At 35.1% G+C, this 20960-nt stretch overlaps 1 protein-coding gene across 11 annotated transcripts in view; it reads right to left on the minus strand.

The window, feature by feature from the left end:
* Nucleotides 1–975: 975 nt before the first annotated feature.
* SP4 (Sp4 transcription factor) overlaps nucleotides 976–20960 on the minus strand; it is a 118356-nt gene continuing 98371 nt past the window's right edge. For 2 of the 11 annotated variants that reach the window (XR_012132256.1, XM_037021980.2), the window contains 2 exons: nucleotides 12454–12591; nucleotides 8865–9002 (listed from right to left, as the gene is read on the minus strand). Coding sequence is in view for 9 of the 11 variants with exons in the window: in XM_037021980.2 (XP_036877875.2) it covers nucleotides 12473–12591 (119 nt within the window). In the remaining 2 variants the exon portion in view is untranslated. The other 9 variants (XR_005062273.2, XM_073238715.1, XM_073238713.1 and 6 more) reach the window with 7 other exon arrangements.

Genomic DNA, 20960 nt, shown 5'->3' on the forward strand with positions numbered 1-20960 from the left:
CATCCACTTTATTCTACTCATGAGAAGCAAGTCACTAAGGTCAATCTACACCGAAGGGGAGGAGAATTAAGCTTCACCTATTAAAAGGAGTATCAAACAATTTATGGACATATTTTTTAAACTACCAGTCTTGAGCAAAAACATGATTGAAAAGTTAGTCACTGAATATGAAAAAACTGTTTCATGTATATTTTTAATGTAATACAGGAGTGATATATGAGAGAATATCTGTTTAAAAGTTTAATAGAGCTCTTTCGTAAGTGTTAAAACTTTAAAGCGATACTAAAGCATTCTGTTATAGTAATTGGAAGGGTTTTTGAAGTGATATATAAATTTATATATATATATATATAAAATAACCAATCATGTCTTAGATTTCAGTAAATAGTTTGTAGGCTTTTAAAAATCACAGAAGATAAAATTTTGGAAGCAATCACCATGACTGATCTAACAAACCAGCTGTAATAGTTAATCCTCCTTCCTCTAATTCACCTTTTAAAATTGCTGAAGACATCACCATCTGCTGCAGCTCTATCTTACACAAAATTTTCAGGAATTTTTTCAATCAGGCCTAACTATCTTTAAGTGAAATGACTTTCCCACTTGCATTTTCCTCTGTCTTAATAAAATGTTTATGAAACTGCTCAGGATTTTTCATAAAATTTCTCAGCAATTAAAGGGTTGTTTGGGGAATTTTTCTATCCATACATTGAAAGTGTGGAGTGTAAGCCCACATGTCTGGGGTTCATTCACATTCAGCTGGGACATGAATATAGCCAACTGGTCATTAAAATATTGAGGTAATACCATACCAAGAGGTAAACAGCTTTTCTGGTTCCTGATCCCCTTACCACCCCATGACCTCTCCAGGATCCAGCAACTAAAAGAGCAATGCCTGGTACCAGTGGGGTGCTATGAGGATGTGGCGGGGTATGGGGTGTGGGGGTAGAGGGAAAGAGAGGCTCTGGACACGTCCTCCATTCTGTGTCACATCCCTTCTGATTGATGGATGCTGTGCAGTGTCTATTTAAAACATTTTGACTGAAACCCCTGTATCCATGATAATGAGAACTGTAATTACTTTTATATTATTTTGCTTAAGGGGAATAAACTGAACTTGGAATAGAGTAACTCAGCTTAATATCTAAATCTTCTTTGGGTGTTGTAGATTCTTGAGAATACAGCAGTGTCCTCTGGATTCACAGGCTGGAGGTATTTTAGACCAAGTAATAGCTCAGCTACAAAAAAAATTAAAGAGGTAGAGTTATTTCATGTTTTTAAAGATCATAATTATTTTGGGAATATTCTGAATAATACCAAAGTTAAAAGACATATTTTTCTTAGGAAGAGACATAAATCTGATCAATATTTCCATTAGAAGAAAATGTATAAACTGAAGAAAAAGTATTTTTAAAATTTGAATACATCCTCTGGTTATTATCACCTCTTTTCTCATAGTTTTAATTCTTCAAAGAATTTGTCAAGAACCTGGATTCAAATAAGGACAATATTTAAAAGATACTATTTTAAAAATATTTTTTAAACAAGGTAGCACTTCATCTAAAAATACAAAACAGTATGTTCTACATCTTATATCTGCAAAATGATCAATTAATAAAATTCTTTGGTAGGTTTGCCCTTTTATGCATTTCCTTTTTTATGTCAAACTCTACATTTATAATTTGACACAAGAATAAAAGTACTCCCAGTTACTTATAGAATTGGTGAGCATATTTAACTAGAAAGTTGGTATCACTAGTATTTTGAAACATAAACAAGAAAACAAGAGAACTGAGGATCTTTCCATAGGACCCCAAACCCTGTTTGAGTCATGATTTACTCCATAAAAATGAGTATTAAAATAAGGTTATATATTATCATCAGAACAGGGCTTAATTTTCTAAGTTATCTTTCTGTCCACATAATTATAGAAAGTGAGAGGAAACAATACAAAAGCATAGTAACTCATAAGTTTGATTGTGACTTACGAACTGCAATTAGAAATATATGTAATGCTTCACCGAACACACACACACATTGCATATATACATATATGAACTTGATAAAGAATATGCTAACATAAAGAACGCTTCAAGATATAAAAAATTATGTTGTAACCATTTACAATATTCCTGAACTGAGTTGGAAACTTTTTTCAGTTAGCTTACTGTTTGCCTTTAAATTATTTTCCTCAACAATGGTTTTCAAACTTGTTGGAATTACCAAACACTTGGAAGCCACGATGCCCTTTGCAAAGCACCATGAATTACTGATGTATTTAATTCCAGCATAAAATTATACAAGCTAGGAACAACTTTACTAGCAAAAAATATAACTTTATTATGGCTTCTACATCTCAAAATAATACTACCATCAATAAAATATTTATTAAACCATATTTCATAGCAGGATAATAAATAACACAATTTAAGCCAAGCCAACCATCTAGAAAGGCATGATTCAAAGACAAATGGGTATCAGAGACAACTGCTCAAGTTTAATTTCCTCTTCCCTGTAATTTGCTTCTGTCTGATCTTTTCTCCCAGGGTCAGACCTCTTGGCTTTTGAACTCTGACTTGAAACTTCTTTATCTTAATTTGGCCCAAGATCTGAACCTTGGCTCCTCCCTATAGATGCTGGCTTAACGCACTCCCATCCCTTGGAGTGGGACAAGAGGATCTGCAGGTGCTCTAGAAATCTAGCTGAGGTAAGGATGCAAGAAAGCAGGAAGAATGCAGAGAAGAGGAACTGCATCCCTTTTGCCTGGACCTGGCACACAACAGGTGCTCAAAAATGTATGAACTTATTGGAAAAAGCATCTCCAAAGGTGAGCTTTGGAATGAAAGGGGCAAATCAGAGTTAAGAACAGGATCTGAAGCCAAGGTAACAGTTAAACTGACAAGGCAGCTGCAGGTAAAGAGCTGAAGCTAGCCAGAGGTGCTTCTGAACCTGGCAGGGCATTAAGCCAGTTTGAACAATTTGTTTGTATCCTATCACATTTCCAGAGAACCTGAAAACCTAAGTGAAAGTAGTTCAGAACTCATAAATGTACAGCAACATATTATTCTTTTCAAAACCAAGTTCTGACAGAAAATTTGTCTAGGATAAGAAAACCTTGGGACCTTAAATTGCACATTGTCGTTTTGTGACTGCAATTTGGTAGGGAAATGAAAACAAGGGGAGTACTTTTGCCCTGTAAGCTTTGGTTATACTAGATAAGTGCCTGGCACAAAGTGGACACTCAGTATTTGTTCAATGAGTGGAGACAAAAATACAAGCCTATTAGTCATTGTTATCATTAAGTCCTGTAGAAAATTAATGTCCAGAAAAAGAGAAGTAGATTAAAATGCAGTTTTATGGAAACCATTGGTACAAATGTTTATACAGAACTTATTTTTAGGCCATGTGTCTACATTAAGGCTTATCTCTAATTTCTCGTGGTTTTCCTTTCAGCAGCTTTAAAAATAAAATATTTTGAAGTTTGACCTCTTAACCCAATCTAAATATTATGTATCTACAATGTCACACATATATATTATCTATATAAATGTATTTAGGATTCAGTTCTATAAAAGTATAGTTAAGAGTAACTTTAAACAAAGGTACAGTTATGCAAAGAAATTATAAATTGTAGGTGGGGGAACATTGCTCCCTTGAAAATTTTTTACTATGGTGAAATATTTTGTTTTTATGGAACATTTCAAATACTATAAACCCATGTGGAAATTGTGCTTGTCACCCCATTTTTCTGGTTGACTTTACTAGGGAATGTATGATGTACTTAACACTTGGGTATCTACTTAAATGGGCAGAATAGTGATACATGATTTCTCATGAAAATACCTTTTCTGCTTAAAGATAATGGATTTTGTCAGTATGGTCTAATTCATGTATCACTAATTCAAATTTTATTGTAAAGATTTGCTATATGTATATATGTACATGCACATATAATCCTTTTCTGGGCCAAGGTATTACAAAACAGCATGTTGATTTTTCCCCCCTTTTATACATGAAAACTTGGGAGTATAGTTAAATTCTGAAATCTAGTAACCCTATACATTTCTTTTCCAGCAGAAATTACCCTAGCATTGCCAAACTATGACCTTAGACAAAAACAAAGGTCTACAAAATCTATCTTCCTTTTTTCCTTCCCTCCCTCCATACCTCTTACTATCTGCACTTGAGATTACTCTCAGGTATCCAAAAATAGATTACTTTACTGCCACCTGTTACTAAGAGGAATACAGTCTAAAGCATATGTTAATTAGCAAATCTTAAAGGAATGGGAATATATGTCTTAAAAACCCCACTACACAATTACAAGTTGATTTGTAATTTCGCTGCCCACAATTATCGCTTGGGCAGTAAACAGATGACTCAGATGTACTGATGCACAAAGTTATTTCACATTTCTTGCACATACCTTAAGTCTCTGCACCCCTTTAAGTAAGCATCTGAACTTTTAAATAACAAGCTATATTATCTATTTTTCCTGAATTCTGGAAGTTGCCATGAACAGTATTGCATACCACATATATTACAGTATTGTTCTTAGCAGTGCTTCAACTTCCCTAACATTATACCGAAGGTTTTATGTCAACAATCTATGATAAAGTAAAAAAAATTATTTTATGGTATTTTCTTCCATTCATTCTTCATGATTATGTGAAGTTCCTAGATGTCCAAAAATCAAACTGGTACTACCACTTAAAAACAAAAAAACAACACAATGAATTTTTAATTTTCTGACTCTATTATCCCTTTTACACAGCATCATCCTGATACTTCCAAATGTGACTTTCTCAGGTAAATGAAATATACATCTTCAGCTTTGATATACACATCTTTTGAAAAATGTATTCCTTACTGGTCTTGTCAGAACAGCATAAATTTAACTGTATCTTGATTCACAATCATCATTATAAACATGTATTATTACACTAAATTCTAACAAAAACACGTCTTTACCTTAAGGCTTTTCAGTACAAGGCAGTCCACCCACATAGTGTATATAACCCCTGATAACTCTTGGAGTCTTCCACCAGTGAGCCACTATGCTTCCCCTGCTGCCTAACATACCCAGCCCTCACTTTGCTCTCTCTAATCTGGCTTGGACTTGGAAATGTGATGACTGAAGTTGTTACAATAATGTACTCATTATGTCAGTATAATTCTTTACAGAATTTGCAGGGGTCTCCCAGGAGGAAAAGACAACAGCTTTGGCTTATGGGCTTTGTGGCATCTATGTGGCAACAATTCTAAGTGTTTCCATGAGCTTAAATGATACCTTAATTATGTTTTCATTTTTAGCTGTTCCTACAATTTCCTAACTAGATCGTTTTAATTTCCATAAATGTCTACAGCAATGGCTACAAATTAACATGAAATTTGAATTGGTGTTCTTTGGCAGTATGTTCACAGAAAAGGTGACCAGATCTTAATATCAGGAATTACGAAGAGTTGCTGATATGTTTTCTAGGGAAAAACACTTACTATCCAGTGTTCACTGTGATAAAAAGGTTGATAGTTCAAACAATTTATTCCTGCTTTATAGTATACATAATTAAATGAAGAAGCATGTTAAACTCAAGGGAATTTTTAATCGGTTACTTGCAATTGTTATTGCAGGCAACAACTTGAACATGATTTTATTTCCAAATCCACAAAAAACAAATTTTATACAAATCAGCACTGTAAAAATGTCAATTACAGCCCCAGAGGCTTTGCTGGCAGAATAATTGTCTAAATTCTAGGATATGGGAAACAGGTTTTTTCTGGATTCATCTTTTTTTTTTCCATTTTCTTTTTTACAAAAAAATTTACAAGTGAAATGTTACTACAAAACTTTTTATAAGGAATTTTTGCAAAACATTTACATTTTACCATCAACTATTTCTGTTTTAAAATCATTATGTTGATTTAATACCCTATGCTGCACATCAATTTATGTGGGATGACACCTTAGTGACATGCATAAAAAAACACCACAAGGCATTAAAATGAAGACTTAAATACAAATATTGTTGCAATAAAACAGTTATAAAATTGAAAAATAGGACCTAAACACCATGCTTATCTAAGTTAGACAAATTAACTTTTTCTCCTAGATTACATACTTTTATTACTGCTCTCATGAGTGTGATAAATAATGACTTAACATCAAGTTCTAATGTAATCAGCAACACATACACAAACCTAACCAAAGAAAGTATACTGTAAGAAAAAACTATTCTAACACTGGAGTTCTACCATGATAAATACATAGCTTTGCACTGATAATTACAATAAAGAAAATTTTTATAACGGCGGCAAAGGGAATGAACAGTGAAATGCCATTAAATAAGACTCTACTGCACATCTGTGCCCTATTACTTATAACAGCTATATCCCACTGAGTCAAATAAAGGACACTGAAATTTATGATTCTTATAAGACAGAAAAGTGAATTCAGAATGGTATGCAGAACAGACTGTCAAAATATTTCCAATTTCCGTGGTGAAATGTGCACCTGCTAACACAAATTAATGTATTTTATATGCTATAAAGCTATCCAGATTCAGTTTGTTAAATTTATAATAGGCCTCATTGTTGATTAAAAAATAACTTCCACTTCTGATGATCATATATAGGTATGCATTAAAACTGGTTCACAGAATAATGGTGCAGAGAGCTCATACTTGGTACTAACAACAAAAAAAGTGTCACTCTGAGGAAACATGATTCAAACATTAGGCAAGTTTCTTTGCATAAAAAAATTTATAGCACTGATTGTGTAGCATAATGATAGATAAAATATATATTTGATGTTTCAGCTTCTATATAATAAAATTAAAATTAACACTACCAAAGGCTCTTCTGTACCAAACAAAACAACAAACTGATTCTGATGTTTTAAAGCCAGGTACATCAGTTGTTAAGAGTACATTAAATAAAATATACAAAACAATTTACAAAATCCAACTAAAATTTAAAGACTTTGTTACAAGTCTACAAAAGCTTTAAGAAACTTGAAATTTAAACCACAGTGTAAAAATTTTTTTCCTTTAATCTCAAAGCTTTTTTATACAAACTGAAAGCACAAAAGACCTTCAGTTTTATATAACGCTACAAAGGGCTGGCCTAAAGTGTACATAGTGTAAACAGTGAGCATTACAGTATTTCTCCTTCATTAAAAATATAAGAAACATCACAATTTTGGAAGAGAATTCACATAAGTAGTACTTTTCCTGAAATAATAGAGAATGCACAAGAAAACATGTATCTATATTTAAACAGTCCCCAAATCAATAATGTTAATAAACCAAGGAATTATAAACTTTAGTTTTCAAATGGCCAATTTCAATTTCATTACGATTCTGTATAAATACATTTTTAAAATATGAAATATCTTATTAATTTAAGCTATTGGTATAATCCAAATTCTTTTCATATGAAACTTTTGGCCATCTTTCCTATAAGATCCTTGCATAAACAATGAAATACAATTTCTTTTCTTTACTTACTTGATGGAAAATTATACTGATTTTAAAAAATAATTTTTGCTTCATAATATCACATCTGTTATATATTTGTTAGGCTGTCTGTTTAGGGAAAACTCAGTAACATAAAAAGACATTTCTGTTATAAATTCTTAATTAGCCTTTTATCACAATACTAGAAATAAAATGCAATTGGCTTATTTTTAATAGAGAGTAAAATGAAAATCGTAAAGTAGTTGAAAGATAATTTTCTGTTGGTCTTAAAAAAAAGTGTTATAATTCTTTCTTTGGCTACCAAGTCAAAGCATAAAGAATTTTGCTCATTGTCAATATAACTCATATTTACAGAATATGAAACTACAGAATGATTTATACTCTATGCAAATATTTCCAATATAAATATTTAAGATCAATTTGGTGGTTCAACCTAGGGTTAGGAATATAATCAATCCTAACTTCAAAATCTTACATGTTAAGTTGCCTGACTTTAATTTTCTGAAGCTATTATGGATTTTGTTTTAACCATTTCTTACCCCAGTATTTTCCTAAGGTTTCAATCTAAAATTTAACCTAAGGTTTAGTTCAAGTTCCTTTTGTCTCTCCATATGGAGAAGGTAATTGGCCTTCACTGATTGTCTGCATACACACTACTATAATGTAGTGGTAATAAAGATCTGAGATGCTTCTCAGATTACTTTTTTGGAACTTAACCTAATTCAACTGTTGAAGATTTCCTAACATTTAGAAAAGACGGCCAAAACTCTTTTCAGTTAATTTTTAATAATTCAAGCTAAAGAAATATAAAGTATATCCCTATCATCATCACTTGTCTGTTTTCTGTGCTACAGGAAAAAAAAATCCACATAAATTATTACTGACTGAATTTGTAACAAAATACTTTCAAAGAAAACAAGTCCAATTAAGGTCCAGCCTGCAAACTACTGAGGTCTGTGTTTTTAAGCATTTTAACACATGATGTTAAGGGAGAGGAAAATTCAGTTTATAGATTGTGTGACATATTCCCAAATCTACAACTTATAGTATGGAGGAAATACTTTTCTATCTGTTTCCAGTATATTAGTTTGCTTTTCTTTTTTTGTATTTTTAAAAATTCAACACTTCACACGTTGACCCAAAATCTTGGAATACTTAAAGAAGCCAAGAATGAAAACATGTTTTCCTACTCTGTAATCCACTTGACCAGCCCATTTCCAGATTTTCAAAGGTGTGTAAACTTAAGTGCAGCACTAGAGGTCTCTGTTATGAATAGCTCTCAGAATTCTTCCATGTTGGTTGAAACATTGGGAGTTGCTGGATTCGAATCTTGAGAAATGGCTGCAACTGTGACAATTCTTGGGGAGCCGAGCACCTCTGTAACAGATGAGTCCAGTTCTCCCGAGGTAACAATGGCAAGAGCTGTCCCACCACCTTTCTTATTCTGGTGCGTTTTGACATGTTTGGAGAGATGATCACTTCGCATAAACCTTTTAGAACATTCCGGGCATTCAAATCTCTTTTCACCTAAGCAAAAAAAAGTAAATGAAGTCATGCACTTTTTATTTAAATGAAATTATGATTTTAAGTAACCTATCTTCTGGTCATACCATACTTCTGTTTGATTTTTGATTAGTTGCATATTCCTTGTGTTATTTTAAAATGCTATCAACAAGCAGTGTAGTAGAGGAGAAAGAGCATGTGACTGGGAATGCAAAAGCTAAATTAAAAAGCCCTGCTTTTGTTAGAACTGGAAATAAAAGCGGGGGAAAGTAAAATCACTCTGGGGTTCAGTTTCCCTATCTATGATATAAGAGGGTTTCTAACAGGTGATCTCAAAAATTTCTTGTAGGTATAACAATATATAATAACTTGTAAGGCTCATCTCCTTTCTTCCTTAAAAACCACTGTCTGGATTTTGGTTATAAGGCCTAGAGGCATGAAATATTTATCTTAGAACTGTTTCAAGTAAAATCAGGTAATATTTAAACAGTGTGTTCTGTTTCCTCACAAGGCAAAAATGAGAGTCAAATACCACATTTCAAATTTAATAAAGTGTTTAGGTCTCATAAAATAAGGCTGTCAGGTTCTGGTATACAGAGTGATCCATAAGTATTCTCTCTTTTTAAGATAGCAAGATAGTTCTACTGAAACTAACTGTTTCTCTGTTTTGGAATAAAAGTGAACTAAATGTTAGCTAAAAAGGTCAGTTCATTTTTGTATATAATGGATGGGGCACATAAATATTTGGTTATTTGGTATATCATGATATCCATAATGTATCGACTATTACCTTTAATCCTTCCCTCTAATATTGTTCCTTAAGGCAATGAAATAATGTTTGACCAGTCTGATAGAACTTACGTAATAAGAAAATTCAGTTCAGCTGGCTTCTTTATTCATCCCTGTTCTTGACTTACCAATAGAAAAATCTATGAATTGAAATTTGTCCGTGTCAGATATCTTGCCCTTTCTTTTTTTGAAAATTGCATCTGCAGTATCTCATTGAAATTTTTTCTTTTTCAGTCTTGAAAAATTAAATGAAAGGATAAATAAATGGTTTAGATAAAATTCTCAGACATAGGCAGTTATGCTTTAAGGTAAAATGACTTGCATTTTATGAACAGTGACACCTACGTAAGGGCAAAAACAACTAAATGAGGGTTTAAAGCTGGAAGAAATCTTAAAGACCTTACTTTACATTTTCATTTTATAAAGTGAGTAAGTCAAGGCTCAAAAATTAATTAATTTGCTTGGGGACCATACAACTTATTATTATCAGAGCAGGATTCAAGGCACTAGATTTCTAGTTTGGGCTTTTTATGCTACATTACCAGAGTGCAACTGGAGAACTATGTTCTTTTATAGCAACAATGGCCAAGAATAATAATAAACCAGGTAGTGATAGTATGAAGGCATGAGATCATTCAATAAGCACTGAATCAATGGGTGATCAACCTGTACACAGGGGTGTTTTAATAAGTATATTTTTTAGGTATGAAATGTTTCTGAACTCAGTCATTTTTCAACAAATATTTATGGGACATCTACAGTGTGTCAGGCACCTGTGATACAAAAATGAACAAATCAGAGTCTCTGCCTTTAAGAAACTTTATTTTGAGAGTCTTTAGCAATCACTTGGGGCTACCAATACTAATTAAGAAAGAAATTCAAGACCCCAGCTACTGAGTGGCACACTGTGAGACATAGGAAATGATGTGTGGACTTTCTAGTCTGTCTGTTCTAAATCATTTGGATGTCCAGTTAATTTCAAGCAATGAAAATTGGCCAGAATCTCAAAATAAGTAAATTATGTTATAAAATAATCATTAGGAGAATGACTTTTCAGTTTATTATCCTTTTCCATAGAGAAGTGTGTTTTCTGTGGTTTCAGATAATTTCTGTATTTCCTACTTTAAGCAAACATTATCATTACACTTTACCTCAAGGAGGTACAGACTTCTTATAATTATATATACTACATATCTTTTTTACACTTATAATTACTTCAGTTATTTTTATAATTATTTCTTAGTAGGTTAATACTTTTTATAATTAATGGAACTAATCACCAAAACTGTTAGTAGAAGTTTCTTATGGTAGGCAGAATGGCCTCCCAAAGATATCCATGCCCTAATCCCTGGAACTTGTTTTATTACATGGCACAAGAGATGTAACTAAGGTTACAGAGGTTAATATAGGGAGATAATTCTGAATTATCTGGGTGAGCCCAATCTAATCATACAAGCTCTTAAAAGCAGAAAACTTTCTTCAGCTGGAGTCAGAGAGATGCAGCAGGAGAAATCAGAGAGATCAGAAGTATGAGGGGGACTTGGCCAGCTATTCTTGAAGGGGGCCACCTGGAAAGTATGAGAAGGAATGCCTCCAGGAGCAAATACTAGCAACACCCCAGCCCCCGCCCAAACCCCCTAAAAGCAAACAAGGAAATACAAATCTACAGTCTACAATGGGAAAAACTGAATTTGGTTGACAGTGTGAATTAATTTGGAAGGAGATTCTTCCCCAGAGCCCTTGGTAAGGAACCAGCCCAGCGAATACTTTGATTTTGACTTTATGAGATGCTAAGCAGAGGACCCAAGCCAAGCCTACTCAGACTTCTAAAGAAACCATGACATAATAAATGTGTGCTGTTTTAAGCTGCTAAATTTGTGGTGGTTTGTTACGGCAGCAATAGAAATCAAATAGTTTTAACAAGATATAGCCTTGGAAAAAAGCCTAACAAGAAAATAAATTATAGCTTATTTATTTATTACATGGTTGAAAAGCTATGAAATATCTTCATTGTAAATATCCAAAGCATGTCAAGGGCAAACTCCAAATTTTATCTAAGAAAATCTCAGGAATGTAACCCAAATAATTTTGGTTCAATAAACTAAATATAGAAAAATAAAAATTGCCTCTTTCACCTACATTATTAAAGAGAATGCCATGATGTATTACATGATTATTAAAATATGATGGTTTTTTAAAAGGATTTAAGTAGAAAATTCATATTTAGAGACTACATTAATTATCCAAGCATGACTCTTAATAGTCATTTCTCTCAGAAAAAAAATTGCTTAGCTTTTCAAATGGAATCATAGATTTGAATGAATCAATGGAATAAATCAGATCTTTTAGGCTTTATTTATTCACAAAGTCCATCAAGAGCCAATTATTTAGCTGTTAGTTTTGTCTATAATCTAGTTTTTAAAATGTTCACCTCAACTCTATACAGACACAATATATAAGGCACAGTTTATGAATCATTAATGTTATATCTAAGTTTGTTATTTGATAACAAACCTCTGCATTTATAAATTAAAAATTTCAGGAACAAAGTAACTGTATTAGTTTCCTAGGGCTTCCATAAGAAAATACCACAAACCAGGTGGCTTAAAACAACAAATATTTATTCTCTCACAGTACTGGAGGCTAGATGTGCAAAATCAAGGAGTCAGTAGGGCAATGTTCCCACCAAAGAATCCTTCCTTGCATCATTCCAGCTTCTGGAAGCTTGTGGCAATCCTTGGCATTTGTTGACTTGTAGCTGCATCTCTCGAATCTCTGCCTCTGTCTTCACAAGGCCTTTCCCTTATATTTCTGTGTCTTCTCCCTTTCTAACACAGATATCAGTCACTGGATTTAGGGCCCAACAGGTCCTAAATCCAAGGCATTAGGCATTGTATGACCTCATCTTAATTCATTTAATCTACAAACTTATTTCGAAATAAGGTCACATTCATAGATACTGGGGATTCAGACCTGAAAATAAATGTTTGAGAAATACAAATCAATACACTACTGGGGCATTTTTGATTGTCTAGTATTTGTTATAGCTAAGTAAAAAAACACACCCTTTGCTCAATGAGTAACTGACCAAATGTCTATGCATAGCATATATACAATTTCTTACTAAAAATTACCAGGTTTTTAAAGATGACCCACATTGAAGAAATCATTTTTTATTTATTATAAGAAAACATAGTTATTCAAACTGAGACCTGTAGTCCCTGGATTGCTCCAACCCTTCCCTCCAATGCCTCAACCTATCAGTCCCTCCTGGACACTCTTTCTTATCTACCCCAGCCTAGAATATCTAAGCAAAACTTTCCATGAAGACCCTCAATTCTCTATCATTGCCTATCGATAAAAGTAAATTATAGAGAGGGATGATAATTTGAGAGTAGTCATATGGCTTAAATTTTATTAAAGTAGCAAAGATTGGAAGGAAAGGGAAGAAAGATGAGGGGGAATGACAAGGGAAATAAGACTAAAGACGGTATAGATAATTATTAAGGTCATAGTTCTCCCGGGAACTGACAAAAAAAAGAATAGGATTAGTAGGCTGTTCTGAGAGACTGGCTGAAATTTGAGACCATAAATTTATAGGGACACAATTTGCATAATGAGTTATTTTTCATTTCCTCTTTTAGCAATTATCTATTCAAATACAGAACCTTTTGATCAAGCTCATTAAAATACTTTTTTGGGGGCAATCTTAATCTATTCCAATAGCTTTAATTATCATCTATAAATGAATGACTATATCAAGATCTAGATTCCTAAATTTAACTTTAAGTTGACATCTTCTAGATGTGCCAGAGACAGCAACATGTCACAAACAAAACTCAACAACTCTTTCATCCTTATAATTTTTCAGAAGTAACAAGGGGAAAAAAACAAAAGCCATGAGAGAGGTAAAGTCAAAAACCCCAAAATTCCCTTCTCTAGGAATCAGAAAACTGGTAGAAAAATGATAAAAATTAACCCTTTCTCACTCTGGAAATTAATCAAGGCTTGCATTAATTCAATGAGTGGTTATTAAGAAAAATGACTGTGTAAGAACAGCAAGTTTCATGGTGTTTTCACCTTTGTGGTTTCAATTTCTACTTTTTAGCATCCTGGCAGCCACCAGAGCAAGCAGAAGAGAGCATGTGTTTCAAAACCTCATTCCCAAATAATTGTCATTATTTGGCCTATGGCAGACCCAATTTAAAAGACTGTTGTACTTGAATTGGAGGCAGCCCAATGCAAAAAGTCTTTTCCCAGGGGCAGAGAAGGCTTATGTTCATTTAAAACAATTATAGGCAAGTGTTTTATCTTCCTGGATGCCCAAGGCAATAATACTTGGGACAAATAATAGACTAAACAAAAAGCTTAAAAGGAAAAGCTGAGGATAACATATATATAGGGGCTTTGAAAAGTTCTGACTTATTCTTTGAAACTAGAAGGCCACATGCCTAGGTGAGCCTGCTCAGGAGAGACCTGAAGGGCCCAAACTCTCACCTGTACCTAATCTTTGAAGTACTGCTTATGCAGGAAGTGAAGGCTAAGGCAGAGTTGTCAACTGTCTAGCTGAGAGTTGGAGGGTGACGCAACATGTACACAAAGCCTCTCAGCCAAAAGGAGAGAGTTTTACTGGTCCCAGGTATTTAAAGAAAGAATATATGAAGAAATGCTAGTTGAAAATTCTCCCAAATTTGATGAAAATCATTAATATACAATAAAAAGATACACTAAGATACAGAATAAACTATTTTAAAGTTAGAAAGAGAGAACCAAGAAAGAAGTGACTTATCAACCAAAAGGAATCATCAATAGGAATAACAGCTGACTTTTAAATCAGAGATGATAGAAGCCAGAAAGCAGTGGAATGATACAGAGCATAAAGAAAGAAAATCTTGTCTCAAGTATATTGCAATTAAAAAAGAAAAGAAAAAACCTGTCAGCAAGAATTATACATAGAGCAAAAATATCTTGCAAAAATAAGGAGAAATTAAGATATTTCCAGACATCACTAGCAGATCTGCACCTATAAGACATACTAACAAGACTCCATCAGGCTGAAATGAAGAGACACTAGACAGTAACTTTAATCCACGTGAAAAAAAAAATTACATCATATTAAGGTAACTACACAGTTAATATAAAAGACAATATAAATGTGTTTTTGACTTGTGACTCATTTCTTCTCTTTTCTGGTTTAAAATACCACTGCATAAAGCAGTAATTTTAAATTGTGTTGATGTATACACAATGCACAAAGTTTTAACTGGTGAAAGTAACAGTAGATAGGGAGGCACAACTATATAGGAGAAAAATTTCTGCATACTACTGAAATAAAGTTGGTGGTAATCCAAACTAGGCTGCTATAAAATGCAAAGTGCAATCCCCCAATGACAAGCAACCACTAATAACTAAAACAACAAAACACACACATACACAGAGTAAAAGAAATGAAAGATAAATTAACACAGTATTTATTTAACATAAAATGTCTATTGAGGAATAAGGAAACCAAAGAGATACAAAACATAAAAACAAATATGAAAATGGTATAAGTCCTTATCAGTAACTGCATTAAAAATGAATATATTAAACTATCCAATTAAAAGACAGATATTGACAGAATAGTTATAAAAAATTATCCAACTATATGCTAAGAGAGACTCACTTTATACTCAAAGACACACACACACAGGCTAAAATGAAAAGACAGAAATAAGATGATGTATCATGCAAACCCGGAACTGGAATAGCCATTCTAATACTAGACCAATAAGGTAAAAACTGTTATGAGAGACAAAGACTTTATAGTAAAGAAAGACTCATTCCCATCAAGAAAATGTAACAAATATAAACAGAGGCAACTAACAATAGAGTCCCAAACTACAAGAAGCAAGCTCACAGAACTGTAGGGAAATTCTTTAACATTCTTCTCCTGTATTCTCCACTTCAACTAGTAGTAGTAGTCATTAGTACCGATAATTTTTTCTCACATTTAATAATCAAGTCCTGTCAAACATCACTTACCTGTTCCAAATACTCATTACACCTTTCTGTCCACCAGTGTTAGTTAGGACCTTACCAACAATCCCTACTGTCTTTGCTAATTGGTCTCAAAATTATTCCCTATAAATCTGTTCTCCATCTGTTCTCCATGTGAACACCAAATGAAAAGGTGACCATCTGAATAATTGCTGAAAACTTTCAGTAGTTCCCTATTAACTATAGTTACAGAAAAAAAAATCAAATAGTATGTAACATCCTACAGGAACTGACCTCTGCCTTTTTATCTATTGCCACAAAATGATTCCAAAACACTGTACTGCTTCTGGGTCCTAATATATCACATTTTATTTGTGAGTTGGATTTATGAGTTCAGGAAAAAAATTGATTAAAAAAAGCATGTAGAGCAGTTCTGGAACACTAAAAGGGCTCAGAAATGCAAATTGTTACAGTTTATTGCCTGTGTGAATGTATTTATTCTGCAGCTCCCATGGTTCATTTTTACTCATCACTCATCACTCAACTTGGCTCAAGGAACTAAGTTTGGGGCCTTGGTAAAGAAGTCAACCAGATTCTCAAGATGGTGGCGAGAGTAGGGTGGTGGAAATCACCTCACAAAAACATATATATTTTGAAAATACAGAAAATATAACTATTTCTAAAAGAACAGAAGATGCAGTACAACATCCAGGCTACATCTACATCTGCAAGAACTCAACATCTCACGAAGAGGGTAAGATACAAAGCCCTGACCCGGCACTCATGCCAGCCCAGCTCACTGGGAGGAGGAAAAGAATCACAGTGAGGAAGGAGTGGAAGCATAGGACTACTAAATAACCAGCCCTGGTGATCTGTACCAGGAACACAGACACACATTGCAGGGTGTACTGGATATTAGAGAAACAGAAAAGCAAACTCTGAGACTAAGACTGCAAACAGGTTCCCAGAGCTGGCTCCCCTGGGACAAAAGAAAAGTGGGCACTTTAAAAGTCTTAAAGGGACAAGGGTTTAACAAGTGGACAAAATTGTCCTGGCACACTCAGCTCAGCAGGCTGTGAACTTTAAGGAATTTCAGGCACCCTAAGCCCCTGGGTGGCAATGCAGTTCTGAAGCCCCTCACAATGATAAGCAGCATGATGTTCATTCCCCCCCACCTCAACCCGCTGGCACTGCAAGCAAACCAGCTGACCCGCCACTGCTACGGAGCATTAGGGGAGCAAAACCACCCACAGCAACCACACAGTCTTCTACCAGCTCACAGCTAACTGGGCCAGCCCCAGAGGTTGGCCCCTGTGCGCAGCTACCCAGCACAGACTGCGGAGACCAGGGCAGAGTCCGAAAGGCACAAAGGGGCTTTATTCACGTGGCAAACACACACTGCTTGCCTGCAACCCCCATCAGTGCCCTAGGGAATCCCGAGGGCTGCCCCGCCCACGGCAGCTAAGGGATTAACCCAGGAGCTGTCCCGTGCATCTGGTTGACTGGCACAGGCAGAGTAAGCCAGCGCAGAGTCCAGAAGGCATGTAGGGGCTCTGCTCTTGCAGAGAACACACGCTGATGACCTGCAAACACCACCAATGCCCTAGGCTATCCCGAGGGTCACCCCGCCCACAGCACCTCAGGAGATTAACCCAGGAGCTGTCCCCTGCATTTGGTTGACTGGCACAGGTACAGTAAGCCAGCACAGAGTCCAGAAGGTATGTAGGGCCTCTGCTCACACAGTGAACATGTGCTGATCGCCCACAACCACCACCAGTGCTCTAGGCCATTCAGAGGGCCACCGTGCCCACAGCAGTTCAGGGGATTAATCCAAAGGCTGTCCCCTGCACACAATACCCAGCACAGGTAAAGGAAGCCAGTGAGGTGCCAGGAAGCACATAGGAGCTCTGTTCTCGCGGCAAACACGCGCTGCTTGCCTGCAACCACCATCAGTGCCCTAGGATATCCCGAGGGCCACCCCACCCACGGCAGCTCAGGGGATCAACCCAGAGGCTTCTCCCTGGGTACAGTTGCCTGGCACAGGCAGCGGAGACCAGCACAGAGTCCAGAAAGCACGAAGGGGCACTGTTCTAGCAGAAGAACACACACCACTCACCTACAACTCCCACCAGTGCCCTAGGCCATCCTGAGGGTCAACCTGCCCATGACAACTCAGGGGATTAACCCAGAGGTTGCTCCCTGTGTGTGGATGACCAGCACAGGCAGCAGAGAAAGGCAAGGCAACCAGCAAGCAGGAAGGGACTTTGTTCTCCCAACTGACACATGCACCACCTGCTGGCAATCACTTCTATTGCCATGAAAAGGCAGAAAAACCTGGTTCAGTCCAAAATCCCCCTAACACCAGAGGACCTGGTGAAAACAAAATCACCAATTGTTCTGAAAAAGAATTTGAAATAGAAGTCATCAGCATGCAGATGGAGCTACAGAAAAATATGCAAGAGCTAAGGGATGAATTCCGGAGGGGGATAACAGAAATGAAACAAACAATGGAAGAATTTAAGGGGAGAATGGATGAAGTGGAAGAGACCGCAAATGGAATAGAAATCAGAAAAGAGGAATACAGAGAAGCTTAGGCAGAGAGATAAAAGGATCTCCAGGAATTAAAGAATATTAAGAGAACTGTGTGACCAATCCAAACAGAACAATATGGGCATTATGGGGGTTCCAGAAGAAGAAGGAGAGAGAAAAAGGGATAGAGATAGAAAGTGTCTTTGAAGAAATAATTGCTGAGAAAAAAGATCACTTACAAAGGAAAACCCAACAGGCTATCATCAGACTTCTAAGCAGAAACCTTAAAGGCCAGAAGAGAATGGCATGATGTATTTAATGCAATGAAACTGAAGGGCCTTGAACCAAGAATACTGTATTCAGAAAGATTATTATTTAAATTGGAAGGAGGAATTGAACAATTCCCAGATAAACAAAAGTTGAGGGAATTTACCTCCCACAAACCACCTCTACAGTGTATCTTAAAGGGACTGCTCTAGATGGAAGTACTCCTAAGGCTAAATAGATGTCACCAGAGAAAATAAAATCACAGCAAAGAAAGTGAACCAACCAAATACTAACTACAGGCAAAATAAAATCAGCTATCCACAAAATCAGTAAAGGGAAACACAAAAGAGTACAGAATAAAACACCTAACATATGGAGTGGAGGAGGAAGAAAAACAAAGGAGAGTCATAAAGAATCATCAAACTGTGTTTATAATAGCATAATAAGTGAGTTAAAGTTAGATGGTTAGATAGTAAAGAAGCTATGCTTGAACCTTTGGTAACCACGAATCCAAAGCCTGCAATAGGAATAAGTACGTAACTATTGATAATCACCCCAAATGTAAATTAACTGAATGCACCAAAAGACAAAGAGTAATAGAATGGATAAAAAAGCAAGATCCAACTGTATACTGCCCAAAAGAGACTTACTTCAATACCAAAGACATACACAGACTAAAAGTCAAGGGATAGATAGAAAAAGATATTTTATTCAAACAATAGGGAGAAAAAAGCAGGTGTTACATACAGTACTCAGATCCCACAAAATAGACTTCAAAGCAAAAAATATAACAAGAGATAAAGAAGGACATTACATAATGATAAGGGGTAAGTCCAACAAGAGTATATAACATTACAAATATTTATACACCAAACACAGGAACACCTACATATGTGAAACAAATACTAACAAAATTAAAGGAGGAAATAGGAAGCAATGCATGCATTTTAGGAGACTTTAACACACCACTCACCCCAAAGCACAGATCAACCAGACAGAAAATAAGTAAGAACACAGAGGAACTGAACAACATACTAGAACAGATGGACCCCACAGACATCTACAGAATTCTGAACCCAAAAGCAGCAGAACACATATTCTTCTCAAGCATACACGGAACATTTTCCAGAATAGACCACATACTAGGCCACAAAAAGAGCAGAAGTAAGTTCAAAAAGACTGAAATTCTACCAACCACCTTCTCAGACCACAAAGGTATAAAACTAGAAATAAACTGTACAAAGAAAACAAAAAGGCTCACAAACACATGGAGGCTTAACAACATGCTCCTACATAATCAATGGATCAATGACCACATTAAAACAGAGATCAACTAATATATGGAGACAAATGAAAACAAAAGCACAACGCCACAACTTCTGTGGGACACAGCGAAGGCAGTTCTAAGAGGAAAGTATATAGCAATCCAGGCCTATTTAAAGAAGGAAGAACAATCCCAAATGAAGTCTTAAGTCACAATTATTTAAATTGGAAAAAGAAGAACAAATGAGGCCCAAAGTCAGTAGGAGAGAGATAATAAAGATCAGAGAAGAAATAATTAAAATTGAGAATGAAAAAATAGAAAAAAATCAATGAAAGCAAGAGCTGGTACTTTGAGAAAATAAACAAAATAGATAAACCCCTAGCCAGACTTATTAATCGAAAAAGAGAATCTACATACATAAACAGAATCAGAAATGAGAAAGGAAAAATCATGATGGACACCACAGAAATACAAAGAATTATTAGAGAATACTATGAAAACCTATATGCTACCAAATTTGATAACCTAGAAGAAATGGACAACTTTCTAGAAAAATACAACTTTCCAAGAGTGACCAAGGAAGAAGCAGAAAATCTAAACAGACCAATTACCAGCAATGAAATTGAACGGATAATCAAAAACCTACCTAAGAACAAAACCCCCAGGCAAGATGGATTCACTGCTGAATTTTATCAGACATTTAGAGAAGACATAATACCCATTCTTCTTAGAGTATTACAAAAAATAGAAGAGGAGGGAATACTTCCAAATTCATTCTATGAATCGAGCATCACTTTAATATGGAAACCAGGCAAAGACACCACAAAAAAAAGAAAATTACAGACCAATATTCCTGATGAACATAGACGCAAAAATCGTAGCAAAATATTGGAAACCGAATTCAAAAATACATCAAGAGGCTCATACACCATGATTAAGAAGTATTCATCTTAGGGATGCAAGGATGGTACATTTTAAAATCCATCAACATCATCTACCACATCAACAAAAGGACAAAAACCACATGATCATATCCATAGATGCTGAAAAAGCATTTCACAAAATTCAACATCCATTCATGATAAAACCTCTCAACAAAATGTGTATAGAGGGCAAGTACTTCAACATAATAAAGGCCACATAGGACAAACCCA

The sequence above is a fragment of the Manis javanica genome, chromosome 6, assembly GCF_040802235.1.
Source record: "Manis javanica isolate MJ-LG chromosome 6, MJ_LKY, whole genome shotgun sequence".
In the NCBI taxonomy this organism is placed as follows: Eukaryota; Metazoa; Chordata; class Mammalia; order Pholidota; family Manidae; genus Manis; species Manis javanica.